The sequence below is a fragment of the Perca flavescens genome, chromosome 7 (assembly GCF_004354835.1).
Source record: "Perca flavescens isolate YP-PL-M2 chromosome 7, PFLA_1.0, whole genome shotgun sequence".
Classification (NCBI taxonomy): Eukaryota; Metazoa; Chordata; class Actinopteri; order Perciformes; family Percidae; genus Perca; species Perca flavescens.
In genome coordinates this window covers 16887941-16906705 of record NC_041337.1, presented here as the reverse complement: position 1 = coordinate 16906705, position 18765 = coordinate 16887941, and the positions used below count along the sequence as shown (strand labels likewise).

The 18765-nt window shown below is 41.2% G+C and overlaps 2 protein-coding genes across 10 annotated transcripts in view; one reads left to right on the top strand and one right to left on the bottom strand.

Annotated features, from left to right (window-relative positions):
- LOC114559154 (cyclin-dependent kinase 17) overlaps nt 1-7136 on the bottom strand; it is a 39413-nt gene extending 32277 nt beyond the window's left edge. For 2 of the 9 annotated variants that reach the window (XM_028583645.1, XM_028583647.1), the window contains exon 1: nt 4131-4484. The gene's annotated coding sequence lies outside the window, so the exon portion shown is untranslated. Of the gene's footprint in view, nt 1-4130; nt 4489-6295; nt 6478-6787 lie in introns of those variants that run through there. The other 7 variants (XM_028583640.1, XM_028583641.1, XM_028583639.1 and 4 more) reach the window with 7 other exon arrangements.
- Nucleotides 5989-17825, top strand: LOC114559156 (transmembrane prolyl 4-hydroxylase). The gene is made up of 9 exons (XM_028583648.1): nt 5989-7210; nt 7512-7593; nt 12594-12790; nt 13271-13361; nt 15127-15289; nt 15393-15578; nt 15921-16011; nt 16223-16346; nt 17264-17825. The coding sequence occupies exons 1-9, from the start codon at nt 6836-6838 to the stop codon at nt 17476-17478; spliced, it is 1524 nt and encodes a 507-aa protein (XP_028439449.1). The 5' UTR covers nt 5989-6835; the 3' UTR covers nt 17479-17825.
- Nucleotides 17826-18765: the final 940 nt, after the last annotated feature.

Sequence of the window (18765 nt, the reverse complement as noted above, 5' to 3'; positions counted from 1 at the left end):
GCTGGAGGCGTTTCTCCAAGACAAAAAAAAAAGTTTAAAAGGGTAACAAAAGAACAAAAGGGGAGCAACTCACATTCATTTCATATCATCCGTCACCCATGGATTATCAGTATAGAATGAATCTCCTTCCCCCATCATTTGCATGTCCCATTTCCCAGACTTCACTAGATAAGAAGCCTGCTTAGACAAGGAGATTGGGTTCTCTTCATGCAACCTTGCAGCCTTCATCCATCCACACATATTCAAGAATAAATGACTCACATTACGGGGGAACAGCCGATAATATAATGCACTGCTTATTATCCAGATAAATACATACTAGTGTTATCATTAACACACACCTACGTTCACATCCGGGCATGTCCACACGCACACACACAATAATTATTAATTTCACACTCTTCATCTTATCTCTGTTGAATTAGCATAAACAGTAATGCAGTGGGACACTCATTACCCAGCGGCTCATAGAGGGAAACACTTTAGGGTACCACTGTATATTATATATGTTTATGAGTTTTCCAATTTTATTTATAATGTGATGAAATAAGGTGTAGTCTGCCTTGTAAACAATTATGCAAAATAAGAAAACAACATTAATTTAATGGGAATATTTAACTAATAACTTTAGTAAACTTTTCCCATCTGCTTTTTTTTTTTTTTTTGTAAGATTGGATGGATGTTGATTGTTGTCTGGTGCAGATGGACGTGGCAGTGTGAAGAGCTTGGCAGAGGTACAACAGTGGGTGGGACGAGACATGTGGCTCCAGGCTGCAGCATGTGCAGGCCACACTCACTAGACAACCGGCAAACCACAAACAACTCTGATACATAACTCCCACTAAATGGAGGGACCCACTCCAGATGACGGAGGCAGTTCTCAATCAGACACTACAACCACTTCTACTGTTTTAGTTTAGTTTGAAAGCAATACAGAGCACTTTTGATGAATTTGTGAGCAGTATAGCATGGGCTGTGTTGAATAAAACAAAAAGAGTGGATGTTAATAGGGTAAATGATACACAGGAGTAAAGAAATAAAACCTTCTCCAACTTTGTACTAAGTTATTTGTGTGTGCCTGATTATAGCCTGTGAGCAGTTTCTGTGTGTGTGTGTGTGTGTGTGTGTGTGTGTGTGTGTGTGTGTGTGTGTGTGTGTGTGTGTGTGTGTGTGTGTGTGTGTGATAGCATGGAGGTGAGGTGAACAGACACATCCCTGAGGAGGACAGAGGGGGAACAAGTCTGATTTATTCAAGACACACACCACTTGGGTTGCTAGGTTACAGGCCCAGGCTGGAACCGCAGATTCTGTGTCTGAGGTGAAGAGAAGAAAGGAGACGGAGAAAATCTTCACAACGCTCACACACACACGCTCATGTCAGCTAAAAACTTCCAGCCCTCCAGTGCTTGGGATGCCAAACAGTGCTGCAGCATGTAATCTTTGCCAGCTTTGCTCTGGGATTCCTCTGCCAAATAGGCTGATACCTCTTTAGGAGGCAAATAAATGAATGGACCTATGGACCGGAGTCTGTAGTATACACAAACAATAGCTGCAAATTTGATACATACAGACAGAAATTACTTTTATCAAAACAGAAGGAACATTTTCAACAGCTGATATCAGCAACCTGATATATAAAGATATATATATATATATATATATATATATATATATATATATATATATATATTTAGGGCTGGGCGATATGGAGAAAATCAAATATCACAATATTTTTAACCAAATACCTCGATATTGATAACACAACGATATTGTAGTGTTGACTATTGGTGCTTTCACAAAATATTTACACAATGAGATTTTTGATAAATAATCATCAGTAATGTGGATATTAGATTAGATAGCAAGCTGCGAGTCGCCAGCTGAGCAGCACCACTGCATTGAATATTGATATAATGACTAAGTGGGTAAAGGCAAATATTAGAACAGTTACAACAGTCTGGTAAGTTCAGAAAATGACATAAGTTTACTGTAATGCAGCCTTTAAAACCAGGAAAAGACAACACTTATGCCATATCACAATATTACGATATCCAAAATCTAAGACAATATCTAGTCTCATATCACGATATTGATATAATATCGATATATTGCCCAGCTCTACAAACAAACAAGCATTATTCTGCAAATTCAGTGGCACATGGATCACATGCATGAATGCACTCAGATGCAATGTGGCAGAGTGGAATGGGCACTCAGTGGCACTTCGAACAATGCTTGGCACTGAGGCCTGAGGATGCATGAGTAATGCACAAATCTGCCCAACTACTGAATCCTACACACATCCACACAAACACACACATAAACCAACAGATAATCCAAAAAGTTGTCCATTCTCCTTATAAGCCAGTGGTTCCTCCTTAGCATCTCTTCTGTCACTAAGGCCTTACCTAAATCTCCTGCGTTAGATGAGGAGAAGGAATTATAGAAAGAAGATGAATAAATAAGCAGAAGCACAAGACTGCAAAAAGACAAGGCAAAACATCTGAAATGCCATTTTCAGCCACAAAAGGAGGAAGGAAAATAGAAAGTCTGCCTCATGATTTCGGGAGGGATTTGGTTTAAAGGGGTCACACAAACATTGCTTTAACGTCACTTAAGGTTGGATAATGTGGCTGAAATCAATATCACAATATTGAAACATAAAGTTTTTCCAATATCAATATGGCAAATGTATGCAAAAATGATATCATCAAACTGCTGTTCAATGTAATGACCGGTGTTGCTTTGTAACTTTTACTTCAGACAAAGCGTTTAACACATGTAAATGTATTCATGTACAATTTGCTTTAAATTATTCATTTGGGTAACATAATTTTGTAGAACATCACAAGATATGATCATTCATATGATGATTCCACTGAAAGTTGGTACATGATAACATTAAATAATTGGCCAGCCGAAAATTATTAATTACTTAGCGCCATTATTATTGTTACTTGTCAGGACACTCAGACAGAATTTTAATCTCAGCGAGTCCCTTTCTTAATTAAAAACGTCATTATTAGACCACAGAATAGTGTACAACTGTGTGACATTCAAACCAGAACACACAGATACAGGTGCATCCTGTGCAACTGCACATACATGTAGTTTCAGGACATTACACTGTGCAAAAATATAAGACCAGGCAGGAAGCCCCAAAAACATACAAATAGTTTACAAAAGTCATTCATTTATGTATGGTGTTTTTAAATACTTATCAAAAATGTAATCCAATTGTCTATATGCCATAAAATATATACAAATTTTAAATGATTAGTGCGGGTTTTCCGGACATCCCACACTGAGATGGACAGGCAATACCTGTTCAACCTATTTTGGTGTTAGTCTACACTGCCATCGGCGAACATCCACGAGGTTATCGACAACACTGCATGGCCGCAGGATTGGACTGTCACATTTGCGGACGAGCGAGGGTCCTGACATATATTCCATGTAACATGACTGTAGGCAGAGCGCACATAAGTAGGCAGCAAGCAGCCTACTACGATATCACGGACCACAATCCAAAAACGCAGTTCGTGTCGGGCCTGCCTGGCAGAGATTCCTCCACCTTCCAGGCCTTTTGCGTTTCGGTCAGTTCCTCTTTCCCCGTGTTTTCCTGACGGAAGTATCCGGGAGGAGGAGAGTCAAGCAGGGCAAAGAAAAGTTACACAGCCACCCGGCCGGCCCAGAAACTCCATGGAAATTGGACTGGAACCATCCCTGAGAATCTCGACGTTATGATTGTGAATGTACATGGGTTAGGACCCTGGGACTATTGTAGGCTAGGCTATGTTAAATATATTGCTCTAGGGACTTAAACTCCAGATGGTCTGGTGCAATTATCGCTATTTTAACACGTTTAGGTGTCACTTTTGCGATTCGGAGTTTTACAGTGATATTTGAAGAGTAGCCTAGCCTAAGTATCGACATCAGACGCACACTTATGCAGTATAATAGTAGAAAACACCGAATATCTTTGTTTAAAAAAAAAAAAATTAAACTCCACCTGCAATGTCAAGTGATATGACTATCGTGGTTATGGTCGCTTATCCCAACGTTGTATTTAGGCTACAGGATCAAGTGAAGACAGACTGAACATAAACAAAAATACCGCTGCCACTGACCTGCTAGTGTTTCTGCTGCAGGAGACTATTGTTCCACTTGTTTACGGTAATCCAGGCAGCACGCTGGAAGAAATCCACTGCGACAAGTTCTTCCAACTACTTTGCTGTAAAACACAGCAGATTGCCTATTACCCGTCAGGTAAATCTTATCCCTGTATTATACGGTGTGTCGCAGTGTCCCGTCGCCTGAGTACGTGCATTATTGACCTGTAATAACGCATTATTTGTCTTAACTTTCGCTTATAAACAGTATCGTCCCGTCCGGTGATGATCAACCAAATCGTTGCTGCTGTGTGGATCCCAGTGGAAGCAGTGGCGTGCTCCCGGAAAACACCGCAAGGGGTGTGTGTAATTGTGTGTGTGTGTGTGTGTGTGTGTGTGTGTGTGTGTGTGTGTGTGTGTGTGTGTGTGTGTGTGTGTGTGTGTGTGCGTGTGTCTAACCTCCACCCCCCAACCCTCTCTCTCTTTTATAAAAAGAGGGAGGGGGGTCAGACGGATTCATTTGGGGGCAGTCTCACCAGGGAAATTAGCCTTCATTATCCAAGCCGCATTCCCATCTCTAAATATGCACCTCAGAGAAATTCCTTGTGAATAATGCATGTGCTGAAAATTATGGAAATTCTAAGTATGATCCTCCACTGCTTATAAGGATAATTGCCAAGTTTTGCTTGCCCCTTTCAAATCAATTTTCCTAAGGTCCCAAAGTTGAAAATGTATAAATTCACACTGATGCACACATCAGAATCGAGAATACGAGTTGGGTCAACTGGATTACATTTAAATACAGTCCAGATACAAAAGTAACAAGCATATTCTCCCTTTGATATAAAATTGCTGCCACCTGGATGACTTCTACCAAGATTTTCACATAACGTGCTTTCAATATGTTTTAATAAAATAAAAAATTAATTAAACTTAATATGATCACCCTTTTTTCTCCTGGGAAACACCTGGATCCACAACAATTACGTCAGAAATCACAGATGACACAGCAAACGCTGTTGAGAAGTCTGCCTGCTGTTCTTTATTGCCACCGTGTGGTTCATTTAAACAACAGCAGCATGTTTCCATTCATAGACTGAATTAATTCACTAGAGCAAATCCTATAGGGAGTTTCTAGTTCCTGTATATCTAGCCATTAAAATACAACTCAATAAAGGCAAAACCTGCACAGTAATGCAATGCCACGTGAAATATAACAATCAATAAAAGCCCATTTGGAACTTGTAGGCAGAACAATGTTCAAATTTGTTGAGAATGTTTAAGTGTTTGAGTTAATATTCTATTACACAAAAATGATACATGGTGGGGTTTGGAAGCTGATTCTGGTATTTTTAGAGTAGGCCTATTCAGTTAGTATTTAAATAAATTAAAATATAACCAATGTATTAAAGGGACACTGCTGCTTTTACATGTGAAGTATGCAGCCTATAAACCAATTATAATATTTTCTGTGGCTTTAGAGCAAGCTATCCAGTGTCTGCAAGAGCTACTCATGATGTCATTAGGGTTATCTCAGTTTGGGCTCAAGGCTTAACATCTTTAACTTTAGGCTTGTGTCACAAAATAGGGGTGCAGGGTTGGAAATAAAAAGTAGCCTACATTTAGGAACCAGGGCAGTCTAATGTTTTAAATCCGACTCTAGTTCCCCCAACTTTATAGTAGGCTATAATAACTGAATATAACCCTGGATATCAATTACATTAATTCATACAATGACGAATGAATAAAAACCTAGGCTAATTAATCAATTAATTAATGTTTTGGCGACTAGTCAAAAGTAGTTGGGGTTTTGCGGGACTGCACTGGTGGGATTTGGTTTATGACTTCAGTATTTGTAAAATCATGGTAACTGTTCACCTCCTGTGCGGTGCAGTGGTGGAAAGTAGGCAAAATACTGTAAGCTACGTTAGTACCATTTTGAGGGAGCGTAGCCTACGTTATAACTTATATGTAATACTACTGTAGACCTACTAACATTTCAGAGGTAACTTACCTAGGCTAAATGTAGCTAGGGATGCAGTAGCAACTTTTTACTCCACATTTTACTTTACTTAGCTAGCTACATTAGCTAAGTAGCTAGAGTGTTTAGCTAATGCACAACTTTTTCTTGTAACGTAGAGGGTGTTGTATTGTACGTTTACTTTAGTAAAGGATACCAGTACCGTATTCCACCACTAGTGTGTTGAAAAGTCAGTCAGGTCCAGACGATACTTGAATGTGGCGTTCATCCGTTAGAGGCCGCTAGAGGTTTACTGTGGGACCTGAAATGGCGGCTCATCTGTAGTCGTTAGTTTGCCCCGCCTTGTTGTTAGGCAGGTTGTCAGGGGCAGCGCAACATGGCACCAGCCAGTTAAGCTAACGTTAGCTAGCTAACACGGGATTTAGTTAATGATGACACCTTTATTTATCAAAGAAAACGACTGTCGTCATACCTGTTTTTTCACTCGGTGCTGCCATGTGTGTTTTGGTAAACGCAGCAGAGACGACAGCAGCGATTTTTATCGAAATAGCCAGGGACTTGCAGTGGGATTTGCCGTTAACTGTTAACCTTAGCTAGTTAGCTAGCTAGCTAGCTAGGTTTGCTAACGTCAGGCAGCCAGCTAATTATATCAAACCAACAGACGTAACGCGACAGACAACGACAGTGACATTACCTTGTAAATAGATAGCTTCAGTTTCCATTACGGTTGTTTGGTGCGAAAATGGAGAACGATCAGGGAGATTTAATGGAGCAGGAAGAACACGACGGCAGCGACAAACCCCCATCTTCCCTCAAAGCCCCTTTGCGCTCCACTCGACTGAACATCCAGAGAAGTAATGTCTGCTCTCGGGCTTATTTTGTGGTGATCATGGTCTTCTTTCATGTGTATATCCTGAATGTTATTGGCCTGCTTCTGTACGTGCACTACAACAACGGCCCCGGGGATCTTGTCAGTGGAGACGGGACCAGCTCCGCATCAGTCGGCGAAAGCGAAACCCCTTTGCCCCATCCTGCCCCAGCTGCAGGAGACCTACCGTTACACGTAGAGGAAGACTATACTCAAAGTTACAGTCTTCCTCGCATTGAGGGGATACGGGTAAGAAAACTGCCATCATTTCAGTACGAAGAATATGGCAATTTAATGTTGTATTTTAAATGTTACCCAAGTAAAAGTATGGTTAACGTTACTGATATTTTATATTAAAAGTACACTTTAAGTAATCTTGTAAAATACTCACAAATTGTCAGTAAATGCCTAGCTTAATTTAGCAGCAGCCCGACCTGAAACATTTCAAATTCATCAGAATTGAATGGGACATAGAGTTGCTATAAACATGTCCATGCATTTAAACCCTGACGACCAGATTGTGTTGATGATCCTTCTTGTCCATCTGTAGGTGGGTCACGTTCAGCAGGTGTCCCTTGTGCCAGACAGAACACATGAGATGAGGACAATCAGCCTGAAACCTCTGCTATTTGGTAAGTGCACTGTTGTCTTTGACTACAAGGACATTTCATTAGGATTTAGAACACACCATTTAATCTTTCTCAAATCCATACAAATATAGACCAGCGATATTTACTTAAAATTCACAGATATGTACATTTGACATTTTCTATTAAACATCTTTTATTTCTTTGACCTCAGCTGCCTGAGATACAGTGTGTTAGTACTTTATGAGCTCCTTTGTGACCAGCTGACAGCATATTATCTCTTCCATAACCAGACAAGTTTGGAAATGATTTGAAAAGACTAGACCAAGCATCATTTACAGTTGAATTCTAAATGCTATGCCGGTCCTTTGTTTATGCATATCTGTTTGATGCTTGTTCCACATCTCAGTTCTTTTGAATTTTTGAAACTAGCACTTATTCCTAGCTCCTGCATCTGTGATGTTTCCATTTGCGCGCAGCTGCCATCAGGTTCTTGTCTCGTCTTTGCCAGGCATAAGCCTTATTGACCACCAGGTGCTCCCCTTGCACTGTACCCGTCACTAGGAAGGTCCCGCCTCGTGGGTTGAGTCGTGTCATGTTCCTTACACAGGTGGCATCCCTCTCCAGCCACAGCTGTATGCGGGAGCGGATCTGCCCACCTAACAGTGGTCCATGCTTCAGAACGTCCAGTTTGGCAGCCAGCGAGAATTGAGACAGGCTTACTGGGCTAGACTTGAGCCGTGTTAGACGCAGTTTCACAACTGGGAAGAAAGCAGATAAACAAAACCCTGATTGGCATCGACTTCAGTGTGCTCTTTGTGTCTATTAATTGTCCAGAATTGATGGAAAACAGGAGAGAAGAGATTAAACAATAGTGATACTCACCAAAATCACTCCTACAAAAGGTCTCCAATGTATCTTTTGAAGAGGATGCCTCCTCCAGCTCACAATCCCGACAGCTTGCCTGAGGCACTGAAATGGTTAAACCTCTAATTGAATTGTTTGTTGAATGAGGTCAACTCAAGCAAATGTGTTTATGTAGCCAGCTTCTTACCTCTGCGTCCCCCTGTGGGAACAGTGCTGTTGGTGATAGAGGAGATACACATGAGATGGTCTGCAGGATACTGGTCACAGCGCAGAATTTCTGGCCAGGGGTAGCCATAACAACTCATGATTGGTGCACAGCTGTCCCGTACAGATTCACACAAACTCCTGCAAGGCGATATAAACCTGATAAAGAAAAGATGGAGAGGGGAACATTGTCAGCATTGAATAGATGAAATGATTTGAATCAATAGTGTAGTGGTAGACTAGATTGACTAATCTGAGAGGTGCTAATTTGACAAAAATGGCTTGGTTTCTGGCCTCTCCCCAGATACCAGCATCAATTTGCATAGCTTTCAAAAGGTGTTAACCCTTGATGACCCTGCTCTTATTTAACTTTGTCATTCATCTTATTAATATTTATTTTATTTTGTTTATATTTTTTATACTATGAACCATTCTACAACAATAGCAAGCATTTCTAAACAAAAACTTGCGAGTACTGGCCTGTGAACATTACAGTTCCTATAAAAAGTAAAACCTAAAAAGGTTGACAATATATGTTAATAGAAAAAGGATTTTTTATTTTTATTTTAAACTTACCTGTCAAGGCAGATGGGTGCGAAGAGAGAGCAGAGGAAGATGCGAGCATCAGGGTGGCACTCTCTGGCAAGTAGTGGCAACCAGCTGGCACTCTGTTGTACAGCCTCCGCTGGAGACTCGTGGCCCAGCAGGTTGGGCATCCTCATGGTGTCATATCCGATGTTTTGGCACAAGGCCATGCCTGACGGGATAGGGACACAGCGAGAGGAACTGCGGGGCTCCCACAGTCCACCTTCATCTATAGAAAGCATGGACCTGAAGCCAGTAGTAGTACCAGGATCCGCCCACCCCTCACCATCCTCTCCTGCTGCAGCTCCTGGTCTAGAAACACGAGTATCTCCAAATCCAGTTTCAGTGTTGCCCTCAATACTCACACTTTTCCCGCCCTTGTCCTTTACTCCAGATCTAACCCTGCCCTCAGCCCTCGCTCGTCCCTCCAGACCTGCCCTTACTCTACCAGGACCAGCCGCTATTGTAGTGCTCTGCCCAGCAAGCAGAAGGAGAAATAGTAGGGAGGCTGAATGGGAGGACTTTCTGATAAAATGAGGGCAGAACACTGCAGTCATTCTCCTGGGGCAGATGTCGGAAAGGAGGAGAAATCCTGAAGTTTGTCTCTTGAGTGAATGAAGACCCCTGTGTGACAGTGCAGGAGAGGGTGGCAGAATAGGTGTATTTATAGTGGCCGGTGATTTGAATAGGAAGGGGTAAGGGGAGGTGTAGAGAACAGTAGGGAAAAGGGGTGGGGCACACATTAAAGTGTTATTAGAGCTGTGGATCCACTTGCATTTATGAGAAGATTTAAGTGTGTTTGACAGAGCTCAAGACCAGTAACGTGGATGATTTGGCATTTGGATACTTTTGGCTGTCTGCCATTTCATCCCCACAGCTTGAATTGAGGAAGAGACTGGCCCTCATGTAGTGAAACTCCTCCACCCCTTCCATCCTGCATTTTCCTCCAACCCACACCTAACTACCCTGTCCTGCCCTGACCTCTTTGCTTGTGCACTCATTTTTTTTGTATCTATCGCTCCCTCTGCTGCTATAAGCGAAAGGATGTTTTTATTAGTACTTATTGCCCATGAGAGACAAAAGATGTCCATAATAGCAAGGAGACAATTTGGCTACAATGTGAAATCACTGCAGAGCTAAAACCCTTCAAAAGAAGGTAATCAACATCCAGAAACTCTCTAAGTAACAGAACATGTGAGACTTGTGTGCAGGCACTTCTGCAATGGTTACTTGATCAACAGAAAATTAATCAAGTATTTTGACAATTGACTAATCAACATTTTCTGAGGAACAATGCCAATGTTTTGGTGTTAGTCCTAAAAAAAGACATTTGATGACATCACCTTGGGTCTGAGACATTGTGATAGGAATTGTCCACTATTGTCTGATGTTTTTTTGACCAGATGATAACTCTATTAATTTAAAAAAAGAATCAGCAGATTAACCAATACTGAAGTGTGTGTGTGTGTGTGTGTGTGTGTGTGTGTGTGTGTGTGTGTGTGTGTGTGTGTGTGTGTGTGTGTGTGTGTGTGTGTGTGTGTGTGTGTGTGTGTGTGTGTGTGTGTGTGTGTGTGTGTGTGTGTGTGTGTGAGAGACACAAACAACATTGGTGTCGTCCTGCTGCGTCGCCATGGCCTGATTCCTGTTCAGACAAGCAGGTCACTTCCTTTCCGGGGGAGAAAGGGCAGTGGTGGGAGGGAGAAGAGGAAGGCTCAGTCCCCCTTCATTCATATCAGTTATCCAGATTAATGAGGCTAAACTGGACAATGGGGATTAACCAAGTGGGTACAGTGTAAAAGACACGGGTGACAAACAAGGTCTCTACTGTACAGGCAGCCAACCTGCCGGAAGCCTTTTATTAAGAGGGGAAATGACTGACAGGCATGGATGGATTTTTGGAAGAGAACAGGAGGGAACCATGAAAGAGTCATTTGCACCTTCACACATCCGGTCAATAAATTGATCTAATAGAATAGGACTCTTTGCTGGTGTACCTATTTTTCTAGGAAAACTAGAAACACAGATGGACTTGAAATATTTAGAGACGCATTGCAAAAATTAGAGAAAATGTGGAGAAGCCTGTTTTAATGTAGAGTGTCTTGGAACAACATAACTAATATGTGTATTAGTTGTAAATGAGAATACCAAATCAGATTCTTTTACCGTTTTGTACTAATTCATATTAGCAATTACTGACTCTCAGAAGCCCTTACTGAGTCCAGTGTCGTCACTCATTAAACCTGCCCGTGGGATAGGCTATACCACATATGGCTCACTGGGGAGTGACAAAAGGGAATAGCTTTTACTCATTATATACACACTAGTCTATGTATACATTCACTAAAGAGTTCCTGTGCTTAAACACCCACTAAAACATGCAAGAAAGAAAGGTATAATGAATTAGCATCCAGCTGTTGCTCCAAAGTTAAGTGATTTTCACACAGTTAACTGGAGGGTCTGTTTATTACAACATTTAATGTAGCATTCCACATGATCTTTATTTTGGGAACACAGATAAAATAAGAGGTGCTAAAACAATTAGCTTGTTTTGAATCAGTGTTTCAATGAGAAAGTATTATACTAAGTAGTTCATGGGATTTGTCTTGCTTTTTAGGGCCTACACATCCTAATTATATTACTGTTAGCATACACTGATCAAACTATTTCGAAATTGCCCCTTCACACTGAAATGTTTTGTTAAGCAATCAAAAGTAATCCATTTAGTCTGACAGATTAAGCCTGTAATGTCAACAGCGATCTTCTAATCCACTTAAATCACTTACTCACCGTCTCAGGTGTGCAATAAAGTTCCATGTGTGCAGAGTTTGTGCAAATTTTCAGACTTGAGACATTTTTGGTGATTGAAGTGATGGCATAGACTGCGATTGTGAATCTGCAGCTGAAAAAGAAAAAAGGTTTTAGTGTGTTTGCTTTTGATCAATTAGCGTCTTCACTGCTGCCTAATCATCGTGTATAATCTTCACGTGTGAAGGTGTGAATCACTATGCACAACAAACAGTTAACCTGTGAAGAAACTCAGAATGTCAGCCACGCTTTGCATATTTTTGTTGCATAATCTCTAAGGCACTCTCTTTGATAGCTTGTAGACCTATATCCTTGATCCTCACTCTAATCTAGGGTAGACAGAGAGCCTGCTGGTAGTATGATAATATGGGCCTTTCATTTTCTGTAATTGTGTATTTGGCTACATAGTGTGGCAGTTAATTTGTGCTTTCAAAAATCAGCGACTAACATAAATTGACTGAGATTTCTTTAATCTCTCCTGGGGAAAATCTAGACTCCACAGACTCCATGTAATTTGTATTGGAAAAAAACTAATTTTGTGCATTACGTGATTTGGGTGAGTATGTGTATCCTGTTCCTGTTAGAGATCCCTAGCTTCCTGTCAGAGGAGGAGGGCCGTGTGGTGGTGCAGCTGGCTCAGCTCAAGGGTCTGATGGAGAGCCAGACGACAGCGCCCAGCCAGGGACAAGTGGAGTCAAACCAGCCACTACTTTCTTTCAGCACAGAGGAGGTCTTCAGTCTGTTGGACCTAAACCAGGATGGGTTGCTGCAGAAACAGGAGGTGACAAGAGAGAAATGTCTTGTATCCATAGGCCATAGTGCTGTAGGAGGGAAATACTGTATTATTAGCAAATATAAATCCCTACTGCTTACTGGCGTATAGGTAAGGTAGTCACTAAGGTAGCCATCCACAGATACAGTTCATCCTAAAGATTTACTGTGCCACATAATGTTAAAACATGATTTATAAAATCATTTCAATAATTATTAGGCTATTTGAATAGTTTAGTAGTCTATGCATAAAAGGTAAAAGTATTAAGGCTTAAGGCTGCCCACACGTTATTGTCGGCCCAAATTAATATGCAACTTAATTTTATACAATATGTAGTAGGGGGTCCTTGATCCATCTCTCTTTCAGTTAAGGGGTCCTTGGCTTAAAAAACGTCAAAGACCCCTGCTCTAAATAATGGAAAATCAGACGAACTGTCAGAACATGTTACGCTTCTTGCTGAAATAAGAAAAACGTGTCTCTCTTCTCCAGATTGTGAGTCACTCGCACTCTCGAGATGGAACTTGGTTGAACCCAGACAACTTACGGCAGATACTCAGTGGTCTGGAAGTCTGCCCAACGGGTTAGTAGTGCCCCTGTGGCTTGTGTGTGTTTGCCTGAGTGTGTGTCAGTACATTTGTGACTGTTCTGACGGATGCCATACGGAGCACAGCATCAGTTGAGTTTTGGGGCACATACAGTATAAATTTGAATGAATTAGTTTTTGTGACTATTTTTTTAACAACATACGTTGTTCGTAACATGAACACATTCGTAACATGAACACATTCGTAACATGAACACATTCACCCCCCTTCGTCATCCCCACCCATCCAGATAAAAATCAAGAAAAGATGACACAGTAACTACAATATTCAAAACCATTCAACAAAAATAGCCAATAAACGTGTATAAATGACAACACCATAAGCCCATCATACACATCTCTTCCCATTACAAAGCTTTTTAGGAGCCCTCCAGAAAGCCCAGGTACTTTTCCCATTTTCTAGTAAAGACATCCAATCTGGCAAACCGTTTATGTGACATTATTTCAAATGCCGCCACCCTAGCCATCTCACAAGCCTTCTTCTGGATTGACGGAAGCCAATAATAATTAGATCCCTTTCCCATGTCTTGTTGAGGGCTGTCCAGGCTCCATACCCCAGGTTCTGCATAAGCATAGAATAATACCCAGAAGCCTCATGACCGTTCCCATATTTCAACACCTTATCAAAACATTTTGGTGCCTTCGGGACTGAAGAACAGGATCCAAAAATCCCTACTAACAGAAGTGTATGTGTGTGTGTATGTATGTATGTATGTATGTATGTATGTATGTATGTATGTATGTATGTATGTATGTGTAATACACCATGATAAACTGAATGTGACTTGAAATGGAATGAATTTGTCTTCTAATCACAATTAAAAATGTCACTTTCTAAATTTTGAGCTCTTTGAGACACGGACAAGTAAAGTAAGAAAAAAGAGCAAAGATTCAAACCCAGAGACTGGTGCTACTATTCACTTTTAACAGCTCATTGAAGTTTGTCCTCATCTGATTTCTTGGCTTCCCAAAAAAGAACTTTGAGTGTTTCTGCAGTGGTTGTGTACTGGTAAGAGTAAGTAGCTGACATGTCGCTGTGATTGCGTGCGAGTCTTTGTGAGTGGCAAGGCCGGAAGAGGGGTGACACCGTTTTGACCTGATGCCATTGTGCCAGGCGTTGTACACATCCCAGTCCGGATGTGCCTCATCCTATCTCATTAAAAACTGATTACTCTCGAACCCCTTTTCTCAATTTCCCCCCGGATCCCTTGTATCCCCCCCCACTCCCTCGTCCACTACTCTGTCATTAACTCACCCCCCTCCCCGGCCACCTCTTCTTTTGCACCCCAGAGCTATTGTTGCGGCTGGGGTGCGGTCTCCCAGGAGAAATGATGGGGGACAGATATTCATTCAGCTGAGAGTAACCGCATACAGTTGGACAAAGAAGGAAGTTATGGAGGAAAAGAGAGTAGGGAGGCTGTTATAGCCTCCTGTTCATTACATTGTCCAAGAATTAAAGATTCAATAAAACTGAACTAGAATTGTGATACCGCATAACTAAAAGATATGATGGTTAATAATTAAATAGGTCTCCATTCATGTCTCTAGCTATGAGGTTATATTTTAACTGTACTTCCAGCTGCATTAAGGAAGTGTGTGTGTGTGTGTGTGTGTGTGTGTGTGTGTGTGTGTGTGTGTGTGTGTGTGTGTGTGTGTGTGTGTGTGTGTGTGTGTGTGTGTGTGTGTGTGTGTGTGTGTGTGTGTGTGTGTGTGTGTGTGTGTGTGTGTGTGTGTTTTTCAGGGATGCTGACCTTGGAGGACTTTAGGCGTGTTTATGATGTGTCCCAGCGCCCAGGACAACAGCGAAGCGGGAAGCACCGGAGTCAGTTCAAACAGAGAAACAAACATACGTGGCTTTACCAAGGCCCGGGATCCCACCAAGTGCTGCAGACACTCAGGACCAGGTAACTACACATAGACACACATTGTCATGCTCTTACAATAGTAGCCCATACACTCATGATTTGTTATATGCTTGTATTTTGCTCTCTTATGTCTTTTGCTTAGACTAATCAGTCTGACACGTCTGCCTTCCACATTGGTTGAGCTGAGTGAGCCACTGCAGGTGATTCGCTATGATCACGGAGATTTCAGTAATGCCCACCATGATAGCAGCCCTGCTCATTCAGAGACTACCTGCGCGCACACACGACTGGCAGGAAACACATCTGCTCTCACAGAGGTGTCTTGCAGGTATGTATGTTATGTACATTCTGTTTAGTTTATATTCTGTGGCTTTTCTAGTCTTGACAGTTTAGTAGTTATGTCATATCAAAGACTGGACACACACACAACCTAATTATCCAAATTAGCTTAGCTTTTCATTACATTTTTATAGTAAGTTGTGTCATGATCACTTTTGGGCCCTAACTTCTCTGCTTTCTCACCTGTTAATTGTATTGCTGAAGTATTGTCCTTTCTTTTATAGACCGCTATACAAAGTACTGGTGCATGAAACAAAATCTCTTTTGGGTATGAGGAGACATTGATTCATATTGATCTGTATTTGTCAATTCCTTTCTTGTTTTATCCCAGGTATCTTACCATGTTATTTTACCTCAGCTCTGTAGAGGAAGGTGGTGAGACCACCTTTCCTGTGGCAGACAACCGTACCTATGAAGAGCAGGTGAGTGTTCTTTAACAACTCACAGTCCTAAACCAGCAAAGCCTCTTTTCCTTTTTACCACTGTGAAATGATGATAACTGCACATGAGCTGAATGCTGCTGATAACATGCAGACGGTGCTGACCCATGACAAGGAATCTGACCCATAAGTGAACACAGTTTGCCAAAATAAATGATTAGACACAAGCTTTTTACAGTTTTGTGTGCCCTAGGCACTGATACAGCTTGGAGTTGATTTGACGGACACCCGGGAGACATGTGACCGAGGGAACATGAGAATAAAACCTACTGCTGGGACAGCTCTGCTCTGGTACAACCATCTATCTGATGGTAGAGGTAAGAACTGAAGGCTTTAGCGGTATCATTTGCACACACTTTACAGAGGTGACAATTGATCATAAATTCTATTCTCTGTTTTAATCCCAAAATCAATCAACATTTATATATAGCACTTTACAGTAACCAGCAAGTATCCACATCAGAAACCAAGAATAAAACACGTCATACAATATATCATACAATAAAAAGAATGAAACATAGAAAACAGTAAAATCAAAATGTGCCGCACACATCCATTACGTAAACCTAGTGCAAAAATTACTTGTGGGAAAGGAGGATCTGTTTCAGATTTTGGAAAACAAAGTTGCCAGTATCAGCTGATGGACTTAGAGCCTGTGGGGGAACAAGATATTAAGAAGTATTACATTTTCACTTTATTCTGCACCCTCTTTTCCCATGTATTCTGTTCCCTCAATTTTCATTTTCTCTCTCCTCTCTTGGTTATTTATTTCTGTAACTCATCGGGACTCTGTGACTCCTATGACCAGGATTAACCCATTTCAACAATCAAAATGTATCTAATTTTATTGGGGGTGGCAGTAGCTCAGTTTGTAGGGACTTTGCTTGGAAGCCGGAGGGTTGCTGGTTCAAGTTGCTGGTTCAAGTCCCTGTACGGCGCAAGTATAGAGTGTGGACTGATAGCTGGAGAGCTGCCAGTTCACCTCCTGGGCACCGCCAAGGTGCCCTAGGGCAAGGCACCAAACCCTGACATCTCTCCCCATTAGTGCATGCATACATACTGGGCACGTGTGTGTATTTCGGGCCTGTGAGTAATGTGTGTGTCTGTAACAACATCCCTTGCGGGATCAATAAAGTCTGTCTTCTTCTTCTAATTGAAGTACTGTAGCTTAGAAATCAACTCAGAGTTTCAATCCTCTTCAAATGCTGTTCCTCTTCTCCCTTGCCCTCCCTAGGTTGGATGGGTGAGCTGGATGAGTATTCCCTCCACGGTGACTGCCCAGTCAGGCGTGGGGTGAAGTGGATGGCCAACAGCTGGGTAAATGTGGACCCAGATCACCAGCGGCAGGCCTACTACCAGAGACTAGTTGGTCAAAGGCATCGAGCTAAGTCGGGCATGGAGGAGCATTACCAACCTCTCTCACACAGTGACCTCCATCAGGATCTATAGCCGGGCTTTTTCAATGACAAGACAAAGCCCCATGATTTTATAAGTTTTGCATTTTTGAGGCCAGTGAGACCTGACAGACGTTTCTGTAATGTCAGCTGCTATAATCAAAAGGAAAATTGCACAAAATAGCAAACCAGATATCTTCTCCTTTTCAGTAAATCTGTCTTGCTTTATATTATGTCTCTCAAGCCACTGCTTGGATATCCACATTTACTTGGATACATAAGTAAATTTCAAAAATCACAAAGGTTTAGTGAATTTTAATATAGATTTTATATCAAAAATGTGGCAGGCAGGGCGCCCAGATGGCTCAGGTGGTAGAGCAGGTGCCCATATATAGAGGTTTACTCCTCTACGCAGCGGGCCTGGGTTCGACTCCGACCTGCGGCCCTTTGCTCCATGTCATTCCCCTTCTCTCTCCCCTTTCATGTCTTTAGCTGTCTTGTCAAATGAAGGCCTAAAATGCCCAAACAATTATATATAAAAAAAAAAAAAATGTGGAGGGCATGGTTTTGTCACAATTCATTTCTAATTCATAAACAAATACATATGAATTACCCTTTTTAATATTGACTGGCATTCTCTATAAAATATCACTTATGTACAATAACAGATACATATTGATATATGGGCTGGAAAAGATGCAGTCATGTTTAAGAGTTAGGCCTGCCTGCCTTTCATTTAGGTTTATTAGGCAGCTGCCCCCATTGCAGGTCAGTGTTACTTGTTATAGAATTAAAGCCTTTTGTTACAAGCCATATCAAAATATGAATCTGTGAATGTGTTCCTGAGGAAAATCTTTGTGACATAATGTATGTCTGTTCTGTTCTTCATTTTTCTAGACTTTTTATCATGAACTGTTATTTAATAAGGCTTTGCCACAACTACTGCAAATGCAAGACTGTTCTTGACTGGACTAAATGGTCGCTTGTTGGAAAAACTGACCGTCTTTCTTATCCTTACAACTCAAAACTATTTAATTGTGTGAGAGTATTTATTTGATTGTTGCTATTTATTATTAAATTATTTAAGTAATGCATATTTATTACTGCTTGATGTTGCACTGAATATTTTTAATGTATTTGTTCTATGTTAAGAAACATAAAAAGCAATGTTTTACTTGTGGTGTTGTGACTGGCCATTCATTGCAAACCTGTTAAATAGACTTTGTCCTCTAGATGTCGTCCAACGTCAGGTACAGCACTGCAATTTCTGTGAGTTGAATATGAGCTAGTTCAGAAATGGTTCACATTGTGTTCATGATTGTTTTATATTTGAGAAGTGCTG